At 37.1% G+C, this 26,114-nt stretch overlaps 1 protein-coding gene across 1 annotated transcript in view; it reads left to right on the top strand.

The window, feature by feature from the left end:
- The window catches only part of LOC150107390 (uncharacterized), a 339,311-nt gene that overhangs the window by 10,081 nt on the left and 303,116 nt on the right, over positions 1-26,114 (top strand). Inside the window, exon 2 of the mRNA XM_090391829.1 lies at positions 24,293-24,474. Coding sequence (XP_090247955.1) covers positions 24,293-24,474 — 182 coding nt within the window. The remainder of the gene's footprint in view (positions 1-24,292; positions 24,475-26,114) is intronic.

Genomic DNA, 26,114 nt, shown 5'->3' with positions numbered 1-26,114 from the left:
GTTATCCATGAGATTCAACATGGATTTGTGAAGGGGCGCTCTTGTTTTAGCAATATGCTAGCCTTTTATGATAAAGTTACAGGAGCATTAGATGAGGGAAAGGCATATACTGCCATTTTCTTAGACTTAGCAAAGGCATTTGACAGGATGCCATATGATAAGCTGATATTTAAGTTGCAACACATGGGTCTGGATGTCAGATTGGTCAACTGGATTCAGGATTGGCTGTCCGATAGGTAGAGTTACATATTATGGTGGGGCAGTTTCAAGGAAGCAGAGGGTTACAAGTAGCGTCCCACAGGGCTCAGTGCTGGTACCTATATTGTTTAACCTTTATATCAATGACATTGTCAGTGGATTGCAGGGGGATGTTCAGTTGTTTGCAGATGATGCAAAGCCGGGAAGGATTATTAGTAATAGTGCAGATGCAGCAGGCCTGCAAGAGGATTTGAATAAGCTAGATAGATGGGCAGATGACTCCATGGAGGTCTGAATAATAATAATAATATTAAAATTTAGCAGACACATCGCCAAAATTGTGAAGACAACACAAAGGCTTCTGGGAATGATGCAGAGGACACTGACGTGTAAAAGTTGGGAGATTCTTGTTCCGTTGTATAAGGCTTTGATTAGGCCACACATGGACTATTGTGCCCAGATTTGGTCACTGGGTTTTCAGAAGGATGAAGAGATGTTGGAAAGGGTCTAAAGGCAACTGACTATGGTAGTTTCTGACCACTGGAATGTTGAGTATGAGGAAAGAGTTGCATATAGTGGGGAAAAGATGTAATTTGCAGAGTCTGGTGGAGAGAAGGAAGAGGTGAGTATGATAGAGACCTACAAGTTGATAAGGGGTTGTTTTAAGATCAGTGGTGGAGAAGTTCTATAGAGATTAGTGGGAGATCAGGGGAGAACCAGAGGTCATCCCTGGAAACTGTATAAAGAGGGAGCGAGAGGCAGGTTTTTTTCGTGCAGAGTTGTGAATGATTGGAATGCCTTGCCTGAGAGTGTGGTGTCTGCAAGGTATTTGAGTGTGGTTAAGATACGGTGTGATGAGATGTGTGTGTGTGTGTGTGTGATAAAAGGACCTCCCAGATGAGTCTTTGACTCCATGAGGTCTTGGGGTAATAATAATAATAATTTTAGTCTTAGTTGTATCCCACCCTCCTTTGTGATGAGTAACAATTTTTCTCACTTTTCACTACTTTGGCACTCACCCCATTGCAAGATTAATGTTAAAATGAAATTAAAGCGAGTGAAGTAAAGGGAAGTTAAAGATAGTGCTCTTTGAGTGAAATAAGAAAATGACTACATGATAATATTGCTATACTTTCACAATATTAATGTAGCTTTGCAAAGACATTTGACTGGATTTTGCACAGAAATCTGTTATATAGATTGGAGCAAATGGAGATGAATGTGAAATTGATGACTTACATGAATGAAGGTGTTTGATAGAGGATATAATTGGGCAGAATCTAGGAGAAGGCATGATGAATGGTGTACCACTGGATTCTGTTCTTTGACTACTTGTTGTGTTAATGAAATTGGGGATGATTTTTGGGGTTGGTTTTTGGGGATGATTTTATTAATGGCAAACTGAGGAGGACAATAGTTCAGTGAAGTTGTAGAGATCCTACAGGATTTGAATAGACTATTCTTTGTCATAAGGGTCAATGAAGTCATAATATATCCTCTCTTGGCCAGTTGCCAACCTCATCTTCTAGTGATATGACCTTTGTCACAAAAGAAGCTATGGCAACCGAGTGTTGCTGGTATAAGCATAACATCTGTAGTAGGAGTAAATGCCAACTACCACCACTGTACTATTAGTACAGTGGTAGTTGGCATTTACTGTACTGTACTATTAGTATACCCTGCTGAGGAGTGGTCAACATCACAAGGATCTGACATAATTTAAACTGACTAGATCTGATTATGGTTTTGAATATGGAATGGACAATTGAACTGTTAGGCCTTTATGAAAGAGAAGCAGGCTCTGTGTCTGTTTGTGTAGACTGCCTGACTCAGGTAGACTGATATAGCATACCTGATATCAGCTGGTGACATGAGGAGCAGAAGCCATTGCAGGTATCTGGACTCTTGTTTCTGGAAGCATCTATAGGCTTCAACTGATGTGACATTGACAATGTTTATGTGGTTTAAGCAGAAGGAAGTAAGAAGATAGGTTTTTGCCTTATGTCTGCCATTTAAGGGGTGGATTGTGATTGGCCTTAAATAAATGAAAAAAAGTCATTCTTCCACAGACCTAGTAAAACTTATAGGGACCTGGAACTAAGACTTTTTGTATGATGTCCTTACTGAAGAATGAGGGGTCAATGGAAGATGGATAAAAAAAAGTGGCATTCAGAAGGGTAGCACTCAATTCATAATATACTCAAATCAGGAGGATGGTAAACATCACCAAGATGTAGAACTATTAATAGAAATGCTAGTAATGCTTTACTTGGATATTATTATATTAATGTAAGACTCCTAAAACTGGGATTAAAGCTCTGAATGTGGTTAGCCTGCTGTACTCCTACTGAGAATGGAGAGAAAGGAGTACTTACTTAACCAGCTACAAGACATACTAGACAGTTTTAGAAAGGTGATATAACAGTTATTTTAGGCAATTTGAATGCCAAGGTTGGAACTGATTCTAATTATTGAACAGGAATAATTGGATTTTTATTGATAGTTGATGTTAGCAGTGGCAAGAACCTCCCAGTTATTTAAGTTAAATGGACTGAGAATAATTAACACCTATTTCACTAATAAAGATAATTACAAGTACATGTAGTACAAGTACAATTACAAGTATTTCACATGATAGTATCTACAAGAACAAGAATATGTTTTTGTGAATACTATCTAATTAATAGTAAACCTAATTTATAGTAAATGGGTAAGTTCTGTATAGAGCACTAGGATGTACAGAGATGCAGAATAGGATCTAACCACTACCTTTTTAGAGCATATGGTTAGTAGTTGGAAGGGGATCGGTCGTTTGTTGGTGTTGGCACACTCTCCCCTGATGAGTCTTTGGAGTCCCTGGAGGTGTCACATAATAATAATAATATTGCACTTGGAGCTTTGAAAATGCCACTGTCTCTTTAACACTGAAGCATTGAGCAGTGCTGATACTGCTAGAATTTACCAGTATGAGTTTCCCAAGTTTATGAAAGAGCTAGCTAGGAGGTAGAGAGAAACAGAATTAGTTGAGCATTGAGATAATGTGGTTAATTTCTGAAAGAGGAGATTGCGGGAAGAGGCTACAGCAGCATCCAAATTATGAAAATAGACTGAGGTATAAGGAAATTAATAAACAAGTAAAAGCACAGTTGAAAATAGATGAAACTGCTGGTTTAACAGCATAGCAGAGAATGCAGCTAGAGAGAATAATCACAAAGGAGTATATAAAGTTAGTAATAAGATATGATGGGGTGGGGAGAGAGAGAGAGAATTGACTGAAGTAGTTAAAAGATAAAAATAAGAAAATAATTGAGGGGAAAGATGCCATCATGGCAAGGTAGCAGAACATTTTGGTCATCTTTCAAACAATATTCAGTGATTCAGTTATCCTCAGTGAATACCAAGATATGATGAGAGTACAGCAAAAATGCTAAAAGAAGGTAGGGAAGATATAATGCCTTGGCTGACTGAGATCCTGAACATTTGCTATCAAAGTAGTATAGTTGCCATTTTTCACCAGAAATATAATATTCTTCTTCTTCTTTTTCATGTAGCTTCCTCAGTGAGAGGGTGCAGCACCATGTCCTTCCAGTTCTCTCTGTTGGTGGCTTTCCTTTTTGTTTCTACATAGCCATGTGGTCCTTCGTTTTTTGCCTCTTGATCCTTTTCCCATAATTTTTCCTTCAGGACATGTACTGAACCTCTCAGTACATGTCCTGCCAATCTCATCTTTCTCTGGATAATTTTCTGTAATAAAGATTTCTGTGTTCTCATTCTTTGTAGGACATCTGTATTTGTCACATGTTCTGTCCATGGGATTTTCAGAGCTCTCCTATAGCACCACATTTCAAAGGACATTATCTGCTGCCTTACTCTCTTCTTGAATATCCAGGTCTCACTTATGTGAAAATTGGCCACACTAATCTTCTTATCATTATTTTCTTTGTTTCGATACTCACAGAACTTCTGAGCAGATGTTTATTTTTCCAGAATGCATCTTTAGCTATGGCTGTACTTATTTTTATTTCTTTATCTTGCTCTCCATCCACAGTAAAGTAGGTGCCTAAATATTTGTATTCCTTGTATGTTCAATTTTCATATTGTTTATGAATATTTCTGGCTTAGATCTGCTTTCTTTTGAGAATTTCATAAATTTGGTGTTTTTTGCATTTATATCTAATCCAAATTCTTTACCTTCTTCAATTAGTATCTGCAGTAATTTGATTAATTTGTTTCTGTTTTCTGCTATTAGAATGGTATCATCAGCATATCTAAGAATTAAATTTTCAGCATATCTAAGATTGTTGTATTTTATACCATCGATACTAATTCCTGTTTTTTGTTTTTCAGTCTTTTTCATGACTGTCTCACTATAGGTATTAAATAGATTTGGTGAGTATACAACCCTGTCTAACTCCTCTTTTTATTTTCACTACAGAAGTCTCATTGTTAAACAGCTGCATTTTCTGTTTGGTGTAAATCATTTTTATAATCTTAAGTACATGATCTTCTATGTCTAATTTATCTAATATATTGAACATTTTATTATGTTTTACCCAGTCAAAAGCCTTCTGAAAGTATATGAAGCATATGTAAATGTTCCTATTTCTTTCAAGTGATCTTTCTATTAATATTTTTAGTTCCAGGATAGCATTAATGGTTCCCATTCCTCTTCTGAAGCCTTTCTGTTGTTCACTCAATTCACTGCTTATGGCTCTTTCAATTTGCTTGTTAATAATGATTAAAATAATTTTAGATGCATGGGATATTTGGCTCACAGTTCTGTAATTCTCGCAATTTTGTGCATTATGTTTCTTTGGAATTTGTATGCAGATAGATGTAAAAACTTCAGGTAATTGTATTGTTTTATAGATGTCATGAATGGATTCCACTAAATAGTTGTTATTATTGCCAGTCAAAGCTTTCAACCGCTCAGCCAGAATGTTATCACACCCAGGGGATTTATTATTAGGAAGATTCTTGATTGTGTGTTCTACTTCCTTTCTTGTGGGTAGAATGGTATCTGTTGTTACGTTTAACTTAAGGTGTCGCGAATCATCTTACATGTTACCATTATCATCATCATCATAGAGGTCTGATAAGTACTCCACCCATCTTCCATTTATCTTTTCCATATCAATGAGTATTTCCATCTTTGTCCTTGATTATATTAGACTGTGCACATTTTGCTTTTCCATTAAGTTCTTTCACTTTCAGGAATGCTTCTCTGGTTTTGTTCCTATTTTGTAATTCTTCTATCCCAGTGCACTGCCTATTTATCCAGTTTTCTTTCAATCTTTTACATAACTGTTTGATTCTTTTATCCAAAGTTTTATATCTTAACCTTTCTTCTTCATTTGCTCCTCTTTTCCATGTTCTTCTTTCATCAATAAGGTTGATTACCTCTTGAGTTATCCATGGGTTTTTTTCTTTCTTTCTTTCTTTCTTTCTTCTTGTTTATTGATGTGGTTTTTAGCAGATGTTATGATAGCTGCTTGTAGTCTATCATGTGCAGACAGCAGTTCTGAAATATTTTCATTGAATTTTGATTTTATTATTGGATTTTGTACCATTTGCAGATCTCATTTTAGGGGTTGACTTCTTTTAAATTTTATTGTTTTCAGGCGAATATTCATCTTCATTAAGACCAGTCTATGATCAGATCCACAGTCAGCACCTGGCATCACCTTTGAGTTCCATATTCCATTGAAGTAATGTTTGCTGACTACAGTATAGTCTAATTGAGTTTTGCATCTTCCATCCGGACTTTCCCATGTGTAACGTGCTGTTGGCTTTTGCTCAAAATAAGTGTTAGTTATGATGAGACTGTGCTTGTTACAGAAATCAATCAGCTTTTGTCCTCTCTCATTCCGAATTCCTAGTCCAAATGGACCCACGTGAGTAGATGTTCTTTCTGATCCAACTTTTGTGTTCCAGTCACCCATAGCACAAATAACTCGATCTTTCTTGCCTCCAACTTCCTTTATGCACCATTCTATTTCATCATACATGATATCTATTTCTGCTTCCTCATTCTGTTCTGTAGGAGCATATACTTGAATGATCAGCATATCTCTAGGTTTAGATTTCACTAGAATTGCCATTACTCCATCAGATTTTTTGATTATATGGATGATGTTTTTATTAGTTTTCTTCTCTACAATAAACGCTACACCTCTTCTTGATATTTCACCACCTGACGTATATATTTTATATATCATGCCATTTGGAAGTTTCGACTCAAAATCTGATGATCCTTTCCAAAAAAGTTTCACTTATTTCTAGTATACTAATATTCAATCTCTCCATCTCTCTCTCTCATCACATTAGCCAATTTCTCACATTTATTCAATCCTCTTACATTTCAAGTAGCAATATTCAAGCAATTTCTGCGTCAAGTTTCTTTATAGCAGTCACGGACTGATGATAGCGCAGGGCCTGTTATATCACCCTGACACCACCGTTCCGGCCATATTGAGTATACCCGGGCTTTAATTCTTTTCTGTGTAGACATGATGCTTTACTTTTTGGCATTTTTTATGGAATGGGCTGTCAGAACCATCCAACCTCCAATATGAATGGAGGATCGCAGTTGTCGTTGGTCAGCGGGTCCCATGGACCTAGCCGGGAGGCCTACAAAGTAGTGTCACTGGACCACCCCTCTTTATACAGTTTCCAGGGATGACCTCTGGTTCTCCGCTGATCTCTCACTATTCTCTGTAAAACTTCTCCAGCATTGATCCTATAGCAACCTCTTACCAACTTGTAGGTCTCTATCATATCTCCCCTCTTCCACCTGTCCACCAGACTCTGCAAATTACATCTTCTCAATCTTTCCTCATACTCGACATTCCAAAGGTCAGAAACTACCTTAGTCAGTCTCCTTTGGACCCTTTCCAACATCTCTTCATCCTTCTGAAAACCCAGTGACCAAATCTGGGCACAATAGTCCATGTGTGGCCTAATCAAAGCCTTATACAACGGAACAAGAATCTCCCTACTTCTACACATCAGTATCCTCTGCATCATTCCCAGAAGCCTTTGTGTTGTTTTCACAATTTTGGCGATGTGTCCCCTAAATTTTAGATCCTTATCCACTATCACCCCCAGATCTCTTATTTCCTCTACCTCCAACAGTATATTCTCACCAAGCATAAATTCTGCATCTCATCTTTGTTTTCCAAATTTTAAAACCTTACATTTTGCAACATTGAACTCACATCCCCATTTCCGTGCCCAATCACTCAATCTATTCAAGTCTTCCTGCAAGGCCACAACATCTTCACTACACTTCGCGGTTCATCTCAACTTTGCATCATCTGTAAACAACTGAATATCTCCATCCAAATCTTAACCTATATAATTAAAATACAAGTTAAACAGCAATGGACCTAAAACAGACCCCGGAGGCACTCCACTAGTGACTTTCCTTTTCCTGGATATCGCTCCTCCATACACAATTTGTTGATACCTATCAGATAACCAGTCTCCAATCCAATGCACCAATCTAACATCCAACCCCACTGCTGTAGTTTGACTGTCAACCTATCATGAGGTACTCTATCAAAAGCCTTTGCAAAATCCAAGTATATTACTATGTATCCCTTTCCTCTGTCCAAGGAACCAATCACTTTATTGTAATAATTAAGTAGATTACTAAAACATGACCTATCTTTAGCAAATCCATGCTGTCCATCAAAGATAATACCATTGTTATCAACCCAACTCTGGATCCTAGTTCTCACAAGCTTCTCCAACAACTTAACCACAGATAGGCCTATAGTTTGATGCTTGAGTTCGATCACCTCCTTTATGAAGTGGCACAATCTTGCCCTCCTTCCACTCCTTAGGAACATAACCAAGTGCAAGACTCATATTAAAAAAATATGTCAAGGTAGATGTCAACTCCCTGGCATATTCTTTCAGAATATGTGGTGATATATTATCAAGTCCCACAGCCTTATTAACATCTAGTTTATTCATCTCCCCATACACCTCTTGCTCACCTACAAGTCAGTCTCTCCTCCCCATCATCAACTGCTCTCAATCCCTCCATGAAGTCACATTCACAAGATTGAAAGATCTTTATGAACTGCTCATTAAGTATTTCCACCACACCTTCTGCATCAGCTGTCTTTATACCATTTTCTCCAATTAATATCATCCTTTCATAATTATTCTTTCTTTTGCTGGCTACATATCGAAAGAACTCCTTAGGATTCTCTTTGGCTTCATTAGCCAACTGCTGTTCATACCTCTCTTAGCTACCCTCACCAACCAAGTCACCCCTTGCTTGGTCTTTGTAAACCTCATGGAATTGGTTATTTCCACTTCTCTTATGCTGCCTTCACAATGCCCTTTTTCTCTGTATCGCATGCTTAATCTCTTTATTCATCCATCTCACACCCAACTTATTTAACCTTCTCACCCTTGGAATACATTTAGACATTGCATCTACTGAACAGTTTTTGAAAATTCCCTAAGCTGCATTGATCTCTTTTCCAGCTAACTCCTCATTCCACGCTACACCCGCAAGCTGTCTCCTGAGCTCTTCATAATGATCTCCCCCCCCCCCCTTGTAGTTCCACATATACCCTTTTATCACAGAGGTCCTCGCACTGCTGGCAACTACCCAGGTAATCACCTCATGGTCACTCTCACCAATTGGTTTGACACCTCATTTACAATTACATCCTCTGATTAGATGACCAAATCCAAGATCGTCAATTCTCATGTGCCCTCTGTTACATACTGTCTGAGGTAGTTATCCCTCAAAAACTCAAACTCATTTTCTTTACTTCCAGTTGCTATCTCATCATTCCAGTCTATATTGCCATAATTAAAATCACCCATAATGATCACCCTTTTCTTATTTACTTAGCTAATTTGATTGTACATTTCATTATCACCACTATCCACATTCCTGGTCTATAACAACATCCCACCAAGTATTTGATTCCATTCAACTCTATCTCACACCATACTGCTTCAAAACCACTGGCACTATTTTCCTCTTGCATCTCCACTTTACATAACTCTCTCTATCATCAATAGCACTCCCTCCCTCCTTTTTTACCCCCTCTGTCCTCACGAAACACATCATACCCTTCCATCTCTATTCCTGTCAGGATGTCATCCTCTTCTAACCATGTCTCACTTATTCCAACAATCTTAGGGTGAACAGATGCAATTAGTGCAACCATTTCATCTGCCTTGTTTCTTATACTTCTAGGATTTGTATACAAACACAACAGCGGGTTTCTGGATCTACAGCTTGTTCCACTGATACTACCACTCACTCAATGTGATCTCTCCATGCTCAACTGGGGCCATATCCCTTTCTGCTTCTTCATTTTAAAACCTTTTTTAATTCCAACTGTTTCCTCTTGATCCCTGGTCATCTCATTCCTTTCCTGCCTACACATGCTCACCTCCTCTTGGAGCATCCACCGTTCTCATGCTGTGTACCCCTGTCCACCCTGAGCCTCCCCATTTCCCTGCTCCTCTTGCACACCCATTCTCTCATTTTCTATACTCATACCACTCACTTCCTCATTCATAACCACCTCTTCAATCTCTCCTGTCTTACTCTCCCGCTCTTCCACATCACATTCCACTCAGTCTGATTCATTCTCTCCCTCTATTCACTTCTCTACCTTCCAGCAGCAGTCTCTCCAAGTGACTCACATCATAACCATTCAAATGCGGTCCATCGCTCCCATGCAGCTCACTTTGTCCCTCAAACCCATTCCACACGTTAACAAACTGTACTGCTATCTCCTCACACATTTCAGCCTGCATATCATTCATAATCCTTGCTCTCTGCCTCATTTCACCACAGTCATACCTAGGCAACATGCTAACTACCCTTCCTGTCAGACTATTCTCTTTTATCCTTCTAAGCAGCCTCCTGATATCCATTCTGACACACTCTTTGTTCTCTCTCAAATCATTTTTACCTATTAATACTATTAACTCTTTTGCTCACTCCTGCCTCGTATCCAATGCCTCAATCACTCTATTCATTTTAGCACCTGGAAAACATACCTTGTGCATTCTATCCTCCAGCACACCTTTAATAATGGAGTCGCCATACAATGCCACTCGCTCATCTTTCGTTAACTCTTTCATTCCATCATTATTTATTTTAATAGTTTTTACCTGAATTTTCTTAATTTTATTCCGCATCCATTTCATTTCTTGCCTAATCCAATTCAAATTTCGAATCTCGCAGACATTCTCTCTATCATATTATCTTTCTAACTTTCTAACTCTCAACCCCTCTTCTCATTTTCACTCTCATTCATCCTTCTTTGTTTCCATACTTTCGGTGCAACATGCGTCCAACTTTTGCTATCATTCTTCCCATTTTCACACTCAAAGTGGCACAACTACTTCTTTATTTCAAGTTGTCAGTGTGACTTGCTCTTTATCATATCAGTAATGCACCTTTTATGTGCAGCACACCCTCTGAGATTTCGTGCCCTCATTGACTATCATTTTCCACATCCTGAATTTCTTTCGGCTCTGGAAGCACAGTTTCACCAGTACAGTAAATGGCCTTGTACCATTGCAGTCCAAAAGTGCTATATCTTATGCTTATTAAGACAATGTTGTTGCAGATGATGATGTCCTAAACATCCAATTTTCAAGTCTTCAGGGTTCTCTAATTAAATTTTAAATTGCATAACATCTATAACAAAAGTTAGCAATAGTTTATTAAAACTCTCTCTATTCATTTGTCCATGCTAAAAGACTTCAAGTCCTCTAAAAGGAATTGATGTCATTGTTACTATAACTCTCCTCAACTTTGCATCATCAGCAAATAATATTCCCTACTGATTACTTATCAACAAATAAGTTAGCCAGTTGGGACTCAAGAACAGAATCATGTGATAGATGATTCTTTTCTTGAGTTATCCTTTGCTTCTGCAACATTGTTTTCACCTTACGCACAACACCTTAGTATTGTTTAAGCCATTCTCTAACTTTTATTTCAACTTTCCATGTTGTAGTCTAACAAGTATACCTTTTTCAAAGTTGAAGGAACATTGTATGTTATCTGACTAAACACATAAATTATGTAAGGAAAAAATACACCATTGGACAAATAGGGTTTCCCTCTGAGAAACTTGGATTTTTAATCCTGCAACTCAAGAAAATTGACCATAGAACTTTCACTATTTCAGTCCAAAATGTATAGTGCTTTTCAAAACATTACAATTATATAGAGTAAATGGAACATTATACAGAGCAACACACATATAGTCTATTTAAGTTACAATTCAACAATCAGAATAGAAAGAAACAGGAAGATGGTACCCTTGTCTTAAATCAGATTTGAGACAAGGGTACACAACTACTGCCACTTTTATTCATCATCTATAAGAATTGTATTATGAAAGAAAGTAACATTAAATCTGATGTTGGAATTGAAGACATTAAACTTAGCTCTTTGCTTTATGCAGATGATGTACTTAAACACGTCCAGTGAAAGTCTTCAGGATTCTTTAATTAAATTGCATAACAGTTATAACAAAGTTGGAATGAAAATCAACAATAAAAAGACCAACACTAGGAAAATAGGCAGGAACATAGAAAACTTCTGCTGCATTCTTAATGGAGAACCTGTAGAACAAGTAAAATATTTCAGCGACTTGGGCTTAATTTTTAGTGCAGATAGCAAACGAAATATGGAAATAGATAACAGAATAAGCAAAGCTAGTATGGGAGCCAGTCAAATAAATTTATATGGAATGAGAGAGAAATTAGCTTCCAAAACACTAATACTAGCAGTATACAAGACTACATTCAAACCAGTTTTAAGTTATGGCTCTGAATAAGAGAGGAAAGGTCAGAAAAACAGGTGTTTGATGCCAAGATGGCAAAAAGAGATCCAGAGTAGGAGCAAGATCTTGGTTGATTGATTGTCAGAAGTGCCTTAGAAGACAGAAATATTAGATGCAATATTGGAGTACTGATAAGTAATAGACTAATTTTGGGGGAGATAATAATAATAATGTAAACTTAATCATGTAGTTCTGTTATAATAGCCTGTAAACTCCTTGAAGGTATATATCGGGAAATCGATGATGATACGTAGTGTTAGGGACATGAGCTGGTGTCAGTTGTCAGCCATACTCACTTCCTCTCTATGCCAGTTAAAATCACTGATAGTTTTGGACTAGTCATCTGTGATTGGCTAAGGGCAGAGCTTACCAGTTTCTGAAAGTTAATTTGGGCTAAATGACCTACTCACCTCACCTACTCCCATAAAGGCATTAGTACCAGATTTATTTCATTTTTATATTTTGGTGATGCATATCTTATCACACATCACTAATGTGAACACAGAGCAAATGGATCGTTACAGGAAACAAAGATGGGATGAAAACTGAAGTCACAAAGTTCATTCTGTTTTGGATGCGAATAATCCCAAATGAGATTCTTCAGCTTTCAGTATCAGGGCTTTTCAATTGAAAGTGAGTTAACCAGTCTCATATGGGATGGCAGGGTTTTTCATCCCACAACCAGGCAAACTGTCCAGGAGAACACATGCAATTTACAGATAAAAATATATTACAATCAATAGCTTTATATTGGTTTCACAATAGTGCCATATGTATGGGCTTTATGGCCACTGTATCATCATAGGCTAACTAACTGCTCTCTGATGAGCAGTATGATATTAGGAAACTAGGAAACAATTTAAACAGCTTAAAACAGCCATGGGAATACAGAATTTGCAGGTATAAAGTATATCTGTAAAAAATATATATATATATATATATATTATGCATGAAAAGTACCTTATGAATAAGAAATACATATACATTAAAATTATATTATAAAAGAATTAACAAAATTAAATTACTAAAAACAACACAAAATCGCCAATAAAAAACTCATTTGTAGATCTACAGAACATTCTAAGAAATGAATCAGATTGAAAAAGTTGGTGTTTTGAAGGATTTTTTTTTTTTATATTGTTCCAAAAGATTTTATGGTTGGTCAGAAAAAAAAACACACTTGGCATTCTACCAGAGTTCATAGGTTGAAGACAAACAGAGATTCTGTGTGTTCTGAACAGCAGGTGTGTAGGTCGGTTTGTCCAAAATAGGAGAAATTGCACAAACACTCCAAGGTACACATAGCTTCTGTAAACAGCATCAACTTAGGAGAAGTCAGTTCAGCAAGCAAAGATTTAGTAGCAATTAAATAAATTAACTGCACTCCTGGAGATATGAATAAACTGACTTAATTATGTTATGCTATTTATTAACAGTACAACAGATTAAAGTATATGATGCTGACTTATCCAATCTGAAGTCTCTTGTTGAAAGTTTATTTTTCATTTGGTTAGAATATAATAAATTTAGTTTAATCCTTTATCCAAGTGTGAGCAAACAAAGTTTGCGCCTGAAAGTATCTTCAGAACTGGGGTAAGGTGGTACAACAGCAGGGCGATTCCTTGCAGAGGGGGAGCAAGCTATATCTCAGTATCTCCCATAATGCAAAATACATCTCCTTGCAGATATGTCTACTATTATGCGTTAAGGGAAGGGCCACTACCCAGACTAGTTTTGACCTTTCTTGAGGTCTCTTCAGTGGGAGCCAGGCCCAAGTGTAGATACCAGCCAGAAGCATTAGCAAGGTCATCTCTATCTATTGGAGTTGCCAAATGGTGTGCCACCTTTTTAATAAATTACTCTGAATTTAGAGAAAGATGTTGAAAGTTTATTTTTCACTTGGTTAGACTATAATAAATTTAGTTTAATCCTTTATCCAAGTGTGAGCAAACAAAGTTTGCGCCTGAAAGGATCTTCAGGACTGGGGTAAGGTGGTACAACACCAGGGATACTCCTTGCAAAGGTGGAGCAAGTTAACATCACTCCTATCTTAGTATCTCCCATAATGCAAAACACATCTCCTTGCGGATACGTTTGATGTTATGCATTAAGGGAAGGGCCACTACCCAGACTAGTTTCGACCTTTATTGAGGTCTCTTCAGTGGGAGCCAGGCCCAAGTGGAGATACTGAGATAGGAGTGATGTTAGCTTGCTCCACCTTTGCAAGGAGTCATGCTGGTGTTGTACCACCTTACCCCAGTCCTGAAGATACTTTCAGGTGCAAACTTTGTTTGTCCACACTTGGATAAAGGATTAAACTAAATTTATTATATTCTAACCAAGTGAAAAATAAACTGCAACATCTTTCTCAAAATCCAGAGTAATTTATTAAAAAGGTGGCACACCATTTGGCAACTCCTATAGGTAGAGATGACTTTGCTAATGCTTCTGGCTGGTATCTCCACTTAGGCCTGGCTCCCACTGAAGAGACCTCAATAAAGGTCGAAACTAGTCTGAGTAGTGTCCCATCTCTTAATGCATAACATTAGACATATCTGCATGGAGATGTGTTTTGCATTATGGGAGATACTGAGATAGGAGTGATGTTAGCTTGCTCCACCTTTGCAAGGAGTCTCCCTGGTGTTGTACCACCTTACCGCAGTCCTGAAGATACTTTCAGGTGCAAACTTTGTTTGCTCAAAGTTGGATAAAGGATTAAACTAAATTTATTGAAGTCTCTTGCTCTATACAAGGCAAGGAACCTCATCAGGAAGATTTTCACATGTGACTTTTATATGCTCATGTTTGGGTAAAATAAGGATGAAAATGAGAATATTTCTTCAGAAATATTTGTGCTACATTTTTTTCCAGGAAAAAAAAAAATTGCTGAATAATCCTGGAGAATAATTCTACAGTAAAATAAGCATGGAGGGCTACATTTTATTTTCTGGAGATTGCACATCATTGACATTCACTGAAAATGCAGTAGAATTATTATTATTTTCCACCCTCAATGGAGTCGACAGACGCAATTCATTCAACTGACAACATATTTATCATACGGAATCTTAAAATCCTTAACACTCCTTCATTAACAACACATTCTGGTAATTCATTCCATTCACTGATAATTCTCCATGTAAAAAATATACTCCTCACACTCCTCTTCATCACACTCTTACATAACTTCCAGGGATGACCTCTGGATTTCCCCCTCTCACCTTATACTTTTTTATTATCCCATCTGAATTAATCCTGTAAAATCCTCTCACTAATTTAAATGTCTTTATCATATCACTTCTATTCCTCCTTTTCACCAAATTCTGTAATCCACATTTCTTCAACCTCTCTCTCTCTCTCCATAGCCAGCATTCCAAAGTCTTGATATGGTCTTAGTCATTTGTCTCTGGACTCTTCCTCTCTAATGTTTCCACATCGCACTGAAAACCAGGTGACCAAATTTTGAGCCCAACTAAGTGTGGTCTGACCAGTGCTTTATATAGTGGAACAAGCAGCACTACAATGTGCAGTCTTTTTTTTTAGCAGGTGCAGTATGCCTTCTAAACTTCAGTCTAGTCTCAACCATCACTCCTAAATCTTGATTCTCATCCACTTCCTGTAGTATGGCACCATCAGTATAGTACACAGCCTTACACAGCCATGATATTTTTGCTCCAAAATGCAACACCTTGTACTTATTAATATTAAAACTACAACTCCTCTCCTTTGTCCAAGTCTATTCAAATATTCCTGAAGGGAATTAACATCAACAGTGCTACTGATAATTCTCCCCAACTTTGCATCATCAGCAAACAACTGAAGATCCCCAGTCAGTCCACATGATATATCATTTACAAACAAGTTAAACAGCAAGGGCCCAAGAATGGAACTCTGGGGTACAACTGGTTACCTTCCTTTTTTGAGACAGTACTCCATTTTACACAACTTGCTGGTATCGTTCAGGCAGCAATCTCTGATTCATCTAATCAATATACTCTCTATTCTCATCGTCTGCAGCTTGTACAACATATGATGTGGTGATCTATCACACGATTTTGCAAAAAGTCCAAGAATATCGCTGTATATGAAACTACCTTATTTTATGATAAGGTAATACACTCATTCCCCTTATCATAAAATGCAAATAAATTGTTAAAACAAGACCTTCCCTTTACAAATCCATGCTGACCATCATAAAAAACGTTATGTCCATCAACCCAAACCTGTATTCAATTCCTTACCAATCTCTCCAACACCCTGACCACAACTGCAGTTATAAACACTGGCCTGTAGTTGGAGACTTCTGTCTTAGAACCATGCTTGTGAAGTGGTACTATTTTCCCTTCTTTCTACTCCTCAGAACCCTACCCACTTATTTATTTATTCGTTTATATGGGTTCCTCCCACATTCCTCGACCGCCCCTTAGGACTGGTTGAGCCCTCCCAGTGAGGGATTAAGTATGTATTTTATGACTGTAGATCTGTGTGTGTGTGTTCACAGGCCGGTTTGCCTGTTCTGAGTGACAAAAAACCTGAGTTTCCAGGTGAAAAAAACTCTGTATTTCTGTATGAGACCGGCTGACTCACCTTTAGTTGAAAGAGACCAGATAAGGGTTCCTCACATTGGTGCACCCAGGGAGGGGGACAACGGGCTCTGGGCCCCCCTAAAAAAAAAAAAGGAAGAAACACTAGAAAAATTTCCAAAAATATTTTCCTAATTAAAATTCATTTTTTAAAAAAAATTTATGTGTGTTATGTCTTCTATTTCTATGCTACTTATGAATTAACGGTCACATAAGGTGGGAATACCCTATAGCTCTTGGGAATCCTGGCCGCTATGAATGCAAGGCAAATGAAGTAGTGCTCGGGTGCTACTTTGCTTGCCCGAGGAGGTCACTGGTCATAGCTCATATGTGATGCGTAGTGTGCATTCTCAAATTGTCTACTCAACCCCCCCCCCCCCCCAAGATCAAATCTTGAGTGCTCAGCCCCCCCCTCAAAGATTGAATCTGAGTGCGCCACTAGTTTCTCACATCATAGACAGGAATCGAACCCAGGTCTTTCCGACCAAAGGGCTTTGTCTATACCGACTGAGCTATGGAGGCACACTCCTACCCACTTCAAGACTTTCATTAAATAACCAGGTCAAGGGCATAGCTATCTGTTGTGTGCATTCCTTAAGAATACATGGTGATATGCCATCCATTCCCACAACCTTATTAACATCTAACCAATTAACACCTGATACACTGCTGATTCTTTCACTTCCAGTTCTCCTAATACTTGCCTCCTTTCTATATATTGCACCACATCATTTACACCTGTATGATATACACTAATAAAGTGCACATTCAATAATTCAACTATAACTTTTACAACCACCATTCTGCTGCCATTCCTGTCCACCATTGTCAACCTGCCATAATTATTCGTTCTCTTGCTTGCCACAGAGTGGAAAAATTCCCTTGAGTTAACCTTGGCCTGACCAGCCAATCTCCTCTCATACTACACCTTTTCTTTCTTTACATGCTTGTCACCTTCCTAGCTGCACTTTATATTCTTCATGGATCCGATTACCACCAACTGTCTTGTATCTCCTCCATAGCATTTTCTTTTCCAACACAGCCTGCTTGATTTCACTGTTTATCCATTTCACTCCCACTTTATGTACTCACTTAACCCTTGGTATGCAGTTATACTTTGCTTGTGTCAGATACTGTCTTGTCACTTTTCATGCACTCCCAACATCTTTTCTGCTCAGCTCATCTACCCAACGTACTGATGCTAACTAACTACAGAGCTTCCCATAATCATCTACGTTATACTTCCACATATATCCATTTTTGGCAATTCTTGTTTCAATACTTCCCAAACAAATACCTCCAGATCACTCTCGCCAACTGGCAGCAGCAGTTTCAACACTTTATTAACAACTACATCTTGTGAAGTTATCACCAAATACAAAATATTAAAGCCTCTAGTTGCTTCACTCACATGCTACTTAAGATATTTATCTCTCAGAAATTCAACAAACTCATTCTCCTTATTCCTATACACTATCTCCTCCTTTCATTCTATATTCCTGTAATTAAAGTCTCCAATCAGGTTGACTTTTTTTTTTTTTTTTTTTTTTCACATACACAACCAATTTGACTAAACATTTCACAATTAATATTCTCTACATTTCCTGGCCCATAACAGCATCCTATCAGATATACTAGCTTGTTAAATTCAACTTCACACCACACACTTTCAAAATCTGTGCATATACTATCAACACATGACTATCAGTACCTTCTAGTTGATCTTTAACACTAGGTGTTAAATCATTTTTTCATTTCATTAACATTCTTTAATCATTTTCTCTTTTCCACATTCCTATCCTTCCAGAAAATTATATATCAGCCCATTTCTATTCCCCACATCATATTCTCCTCAGACAACCAAGTTTCACTTATTCTAGTTATCTTTGGACACACTGACTCAATCAGAGGAACAAACTCAGCTCTCTTGTTTTGAATACTCCTTACATTTATGTACAAACATAACAATCCCTGTGTCTTTGAGGCCATTCTACCAGCACCAAGATTCTCTATTCTAACTCATATACCATGCCCCCCCCCCTCTCTCTCTCTCTCTGATCTGACCACTCTTGTTTCCTGAATCTGAGTGCAATTCATACCTGTCTCATCCTTACCTTGCATGCATTCCATCACCTTGTGCTGCTGCAGCCATTTCTTCAACCTCATATTCATCTTCATCCTGTCATATAATCTATTTAGTTGTGCTATCCTGCTTCACAAGTAGACTCTGATCATTTTAAATATGCCACCCATTCAAGTCAAAAGACTTTGGCTCACTTTCTTCTTTTTCTCATCCTCAAGTTTATAACAGTTACAAACAACTGAATATCTGCTGTTGAGCATATCAGTATTCTTCAGGACTGAATATGATGTTGTACTACTTACCAGGGTAGGTAGTACAACACCAGGCAACTCGTAGCAAAGGTGGAGCAAGCTTCTATCCCAGTATCTATCTACCATAATGCAAAACACATCTCATAACGGATATGTATAATGTTATGCGTTAAAGATAGGAGTGTTGAACAGTAATGGCTCCAAGAGAGAACTTAGTGATGCACTTTACTCTGATCACAGTATATTTGCCACATTGTCAGCTTTGTGGCAAATATACATTTGCCACAAATTACCCCTTGATTTGGCAGAATGTGTGCATCACCCTTACTAATATAAAAATATGCAATTTATTTTGATCATCATCATCAAATTCCTGACAGGAACACTCAAGGGGATATGATACAGAATATGATAATACTACATGAAAAATTTACATCATTACTAACTTCCTATCTACAGTTTTCCTCCAAATCAGTCTGTTACTTGTCAAGACGCCAGCATTATCAGATCTTATATTTCTATCGTCTAAGGCACTTTGTACCATATCAATCCACCTATATCTTGGTCTTCCTCTGGGTCATTTCTTGCCAACCTGGCAGAGAACACTTGTTTTGCTAATCTTTTCTCGCCCATTCTGTTTAAGTGTCCATACCACCTGAGATTAGCTTTGCTAACGCATTCCTGGATGCTGACAATGTCAAGTTCTTTCCTAATATCCTAGTTTTTTTATATGATATTGCTATTGATGCTATCTGTTCACGCCTCTAATCTTTCTCTGGACTCTCATATCTGCGGTCTCTAGTCTTTGGTCAAGTGTTTTACTTCTGACCAAGCTCTCAGGTCCATAAGTTAAAACTGGTTTGAACACTGTCTTGTATACAGCTAATTTAGTGTTCCGACTAATTTCTCTCTTATTCCATATGAATTTATTCAATTGACTTCCTATCATACCAGCTTTGATGATTCTGTTATCTGTTTCCATATTTAATTTATCATCTTCACTAAAAATCGTGCCTGAGTAGCTGAAATGTTTTACTTGTTCCACAGGTTCTCTGTTTTCACAACGCAGTTGACATTTTCAACAATTCTACCTATTTTCATTGTCTTTGTCTTTTTATTGCTGACCTTCATACCATGTCTATTACAACAGCTATTCAATTTAGTCAGAGAATCTTGCAGACTTGTAGTGGATTTATTTAGAAGTATAACATCATCTGCATAAAGCAAAGAGCTGACATTAACATCTCCAATTTTGATATCAGGTTTAATACCACATTCCTTCATAATGTGATCCATATAGATAATGAATAACAGAGGGGATAATGTACATCCTTGTCTCACACCAGATTTAACATTAAACCATCTTCCTGTACTTCCTTCAAATTCTAACTGCTGACTTACAACTCAAATAAAGACTAAGTATTGCTTGATATAATACCCCATTGACACCATATAACTGTAGCGTATGTCATATTGGCACCTTGTCATATGCCTTTTCCAGATCGACAAAACTTAAATCCCAAATCCTTGTTATATTCCCATGCTTTCTAAACTATTTGTCGTAAAGTGAAGATCTGATCCTGACAGCCTCTATTTGGCCTGAATCCAGCTTGTTCTTCACCAAGCTTTTCTTCCACAATTCTTCTCGAACGTTTCTCAAGTATACTTGCATAAATCTTGCCAGGAACACTCAGTAGGGAAATACCTCTGTAATTTTCGCATTCAGTTTTATTTCCCTTTTTATATATGGGTATTATGAGAGCTCTACTCCAATCATCGTGAATTTTCCTCTCTGTCCAGGCCTTTTCAACTATGCGTTGCAGCCACTATAAGACTTTTATACCACCATACTTCAGCATTTCTGGTCGAATATCATCTACTCTTGCCTGCCTTTCCACATTTCAAGCCTTTGATGGCTTTTTCTGCTTCAAGTATGGATATGTATTCCTGACTGTATGCCTGTTGAGTGTTTTTTACCACTGTACTGTCATTGCTTGTTTCATTTAGCAATTTTTCGAACTAGTTACTCCATACTTTAAGTATATCTTTTTCTCCCATTTTCATCTCTGACTCCTTTTACAGCACTCTTTCCTCCATTTCTAAGCTTCTTCAACAACCTCCAGAATATTTTGCCACCTTATTGATATTTATTTTCTATGTTCTTGCCAAAGTCCTCCCATGACTTTTGTTTAGCTAGTTTTACACAGTGTTTCGCTTTCTTACATTTGTCTCTGTATTCTCTAAGAGCACAAGCTGACTTATTTACGAGGAACTTTTGATATGCTTTCTTCTTTTTCTTCACTGCCTCTTTAACTTCCTGTGTCCACCATGGAGTTCTGATTTTTCTATCCATGCAGACAACCTCCCCACATGCCCTTCTCTCTCTCTCTCTTTCTCTTTTTCTGGCTGAATCAATCAGGGTTTTCTTCAAGGCTTGCCACTGAATCTCCAAGATTTGGTTCATGTTCTCAAACTCTTTCATTTTTTTCTTCAATAAGCTTTGTGTATTTTAGTCTACAGTTCACATCTGAGAGTTGCTCAACTTTTATTCACTTTAAAATTTTCTTACATGTTATTCTTTTCAATATGAAATTCAGTTTTATCCTGCTCAAGACTAAATAGTGATCACTTCCAATTTCAAATCCTCTGTACACTCTGTTGTCCTGCACCAGGGAGAAAACATCACTATCAACAATAACATAGTCAATGAGACTTTTCTTATTCCTTGCTTCTTCTCTCTATGGGAATTTGTGCACATTTTTATGTTGTAACATGGTGTTAGTAATAACCAGCCTATGTCCTGAGCAGAAATCGAACAGGTATTTGCAATTATTATTAGCTTTGCTCTTTTCTCCAAATTTTCCCAAAATATTTTTGTATGTCTGACAGTCATTTCCTACTCTGCTATTTTGATCCCCAACAAGGACCAACTTTTCCGTTTTCATTGTGTCAGTTGCTTTTTCTAAAGCATCAAAGAATTCCTCCACTTCTACCGTAGTAGAACCTTCTGTGGGAACCATAGCACAAATAAGTCTCATTGTCCAATTCCCCATTCTGATATTTGCCCACATCACTCTACTTGAGATTGTCTGCCATTCAAGAAGATTAGCCTCATATTTAGTGTTGAATACTATGGCTACTCCTTCTTTTCCTTGATTGTCATTGCCTGAATATAACATTTTGTGAATGATATATGCACGTAACCACAAGAAAGATATTTATTTAACCAAATATTTCGGTCTGGAAATAGCAGACCATCCTCAGTGGTATTACAAGAACAGTTTAAAAAAATACAAGCTAGAATGCTAACAATAGATCGTTAAAAATAGAACACAGGGTGTGATGTTATATCACTAAGTATGAAACGGAATATTTTGAAGTAGAGACATGATTGGAAAAAAAAAAAAATTGAGTAATCTTGATTAGACTTTCCCATATTTTTGATATAGATGTACAGTCATTATGATTCAGGTTGGGACGATGGAGCAAGGTCTCCATGCTTTCCTTGAACAAACGTTCGAACCTATAATGGGATCTATGTAAGAGGCGAGTCCTGGACCAAAAGATGCTGTGGTCAGTTTCAATCCCATGTTGAGCCAATTCAGACTTTGCAGGTTTGTTATGAAGAATAGAGGATTGATGTTCTTGGATTCTTTTTTCAAGAGAACAAAGCTTTCAGTTAAATCAGTCTGTCCAAAATAGGAGAGATCATAGTTGTATGGAATTTGATAAACTCCAGGAAGAGATAAAGTTGAGGATTTGTCTTTAGGAGAAGGAAAATGAGAAGACAATTTGTTAATAGGTGAATACGTAGTTGTTAAATCATATTTCTTTAAAATCCTTGCGATAGGTTCTGAAATACCGGAGATATAAGGAATAGGCACTCGATGTATTGAAACTTTGTTGTTTTGTGGAGGATTATTTTTTAACGATCTATTGTTAGCATTCTAGCTTGTATTTTTTTAAACTGTTCTTGTAATACCACTAAGGATGGTCTGCTATTTCCAGACCGAAATATTTGGTTAAATAAATATCTTCTTGTGGTTATGAGCATTCATATGTCATTATTATATTATCATATTATATTATTATTATTATTATTATCATTATTATATCATTATTATATCATTATTATCATATTATATTATTATGTCTCAAGTATCCTTAAAACAGCAAATATAACATATTATAATTACGGCTATTTGGCCTGCTTCAGTTTAGGAGTGCCCCTTGTTTAAATGTTATTGGCTATTTACTCATGGATTCTTAGGGCATTGTAGGTGTAAGTTTACCAAAAAGTATATGTAGCATAAGAAATAGAAATTTACACATACCTTTTTCTGGGTGTTGCGGCTTTTCCTCTTTCTGCGATGTCAAAAAACTACTGAGTGTGTGTGTGGGGGGGGGGTTAGGAGTGCCCCTGTTTAAATGTCATTGGCTATTTACTCATGGATTCTTAGGGCAAATATAACATTTTGTATTTATTGCTTAAAAGATCTCGCCAGTTTTTGTCTTTTTTGTTTCAGTCACCCCTATTATGTCGATCTGGTACTTATCTAATTCCTCAGCTAGCTCCATTTCTTTGCCATTCAGGCTTCTTATGTTGATAGTATTGATCTTTAATTCTGACGTTGTTGAGTTGGGGATGTGCTTTCAGATTTGTTCCAGAAGCTGACTTTTTGCTGTTCGCCCTGGTTACCTGGCGAAAACAACCGGGGCCTTGTGTAACTGGGCGACGCCCCAGCTGGCACATTAAATTTTGTCATGTTGTACCATCATTTTGTATATTGGTTTAAGCCAATAAGAATACAATTTGGTCAGCTAAATTCCCAAATTGCCAGCCCATCATCGTTCGTTCAGTATCCAGGTAGATACCCAACAGGGTGTACCATGAGAAAGGGAGGATTGGACATTAGGTAAGAAGCCCTGGTAGGTTCTACACATTCCTTTAAAGGCTATGTAGAGGTCTCCCCTCAGTTATACAGCTTTGACACTTAAGCATCCCTCAGATCTTTGTGGAACTTGCTAATTGGGAGATCCTTATCTATTACAGTAATAATTATTGTGCCTTAAACTTAATTGCTATTTGCATTCGCATTCTTTCGTCCTATTTATAGTATGGGAAGAAAGAGTATGGTAATTGGATTGGCATTTTAGAGATTAGTAATAATTGGGATAAAGTGATGGAATGTTCATATGATCTGAGACAATAGTTTGGTTCATGGCACATAGATCTTATATGTCAGTATTGCAAAAAGTTTATGCAATTGTAAATTAAGACTATTAAAAAGCAGACATGACTATGATTCTTCTTGTGTTTTTACATTATAGGTGACTTAAGTACGTTGGAACTGGGGCCAAATATTGTAATTTCTGAATATGAGAAGATAAGTATATCATCAGGTGAACAAAATGATAAAAGTTCCCTGCGAGCAGAACTTAAAAAGAGCCAGGAGAAAACAGAAACTGAGTGTTTAGTGGACTTTGTAGAAAAAGAAAGATCGATGCAAAAAGTAAGTTGTAAGTTAAATTTTCATCTGCTATTTTCTGCCTGAAAGATGTTATTGTTATTGTTTATCATTACCATCCTCTACACCAGTGGTTCTTAACCTGGAGTGTGTGTGTGCACCCCTGGTGGTGCGAGAGAAGTTTCTAAATTTTGACCCAGATTCGATGGATGACAGCTATTTAATAAAAGACAATCTTATTGAAATACGAGCCAATGCATGTATTCAAATGATATTTGAAAAACTGGACTTAGAACAATTCTGGTGTACACAGTTAGAACCTTATCCACAGCTGGCAAAAGCAGTATTGCAGACACTTTTACCATTTGCCACCACCTACCTGTGTGAAATGGAATTTTCATCACTTTTGCACATAAAAACGAAAGCCAGAAATCGCTTAAATGCAAGTGATGACTTACGCGTGGCTCTTTTGAAAAAGGAGCCTTGCTTCAAAAGTATTATTATGAATAAACAACAACAACATGGATTAAAAATTGAGATATTGTTTTGTATGTATATGTAAATGTATGTGTTTTTATTTTTCGTAATTTTCTAAATAAAGAAACAGAAACATATTTTTCAAGGGGATGTGAGAACTTATTTTTAGATTCAAGGGGGTGCCGATCGCTAAAAAGGTTAAGATCCACTGCTCTACACTCTCTACACAATTCATATCATCTTTCAGATCCTTATCTGAAGGATGTTCTGAACTGTGTAGAGGAATGTTGAAAGTTTTTTTCACTTTGTTATACTATAAATTAAAGATGCCAAGAAATTATATTCTTGGTTTCATCCTTTATTCTAGTGTAAGCAAAGAAAATTTGCACATGAAGTAACTTCACGACTGGACTACTTGTGTATATAGAGGCTAATGGTTCATATCAATTGCTTTAATATCCCATAATGCAGTGCACATATCCTTATGGACATATATAATGCTATGCATTATGAGAACGGCAACTATACAGACTGCTTTCGATCTTTATTGAAGTCTCATCAGTGGGAGCCAGATCCAGAAGTGATACCAAGGTTGAAGTAATGCAGAAGTCATATTTCCATATACAAGTAGTCAAAAGGTATCACATTTTTACTAAAATATTCTGGATTAGAGATACGTGTTGAAAGTTTTTTCGCTTTCTAACAAGTAGCCCAGTCGTTAAGTTACTTCATGTGCAAACATCATTTGCTTACACTTGGATCAAGGATTAAACCAAAAATGGGATTTCTTGGCATCTTTAATTTATAGTATAACCAAGTGAAATAATCTTTCAACATCTATCTCTAATCCAGAGTATATTAGTAATAAGGTGGTGACACCTTTTGACTACTTGTATATGGAAATATGACTTCTGCATTAATTCAACCTTGATATCACTTCTGGGTCTGACTCCCACTCATGAGACCTTAATAAAGGTCAAAACTAGTCTGGGTAGTGGTTCTTCCCATAATGCATAGCATTATACATGGCCATAAGGATATGTGCATTGCATTATGGGATACTAAGGCAATTGATGTGCAGTTCTTAGCCTCTATATACAGGGTGTCCCAAAATTCACACAAGAAGTAATTTTGATAGAAAACACAGGTTTTTAATTAAAAATTGTAATTTCTTATTGATTCATAAAGTATACAGTATAGTAAATGCA

The sequence above is a fragment of the Typopeltis vanoorti genome, chromosome 4 (genome assembly GCF_054136105.1).
Source record: "Typopeltis vanoorti isolate ZY-2024b chromosome 4, IOZ_Tvanoo_1.0, whole genome shotgun sequence".
Taxonomy (NCBI): Eukaryota; Metazoa; Arthropoda; class Arachnida; order Uropygi; family Thelyphonidae; genus Typopeltis; species Typopeltis vanoorti.
Note: the sequence above shows the minus strand (reverse complement) of the source record. Positions and strands in the feature narration are given on the sequence as shown.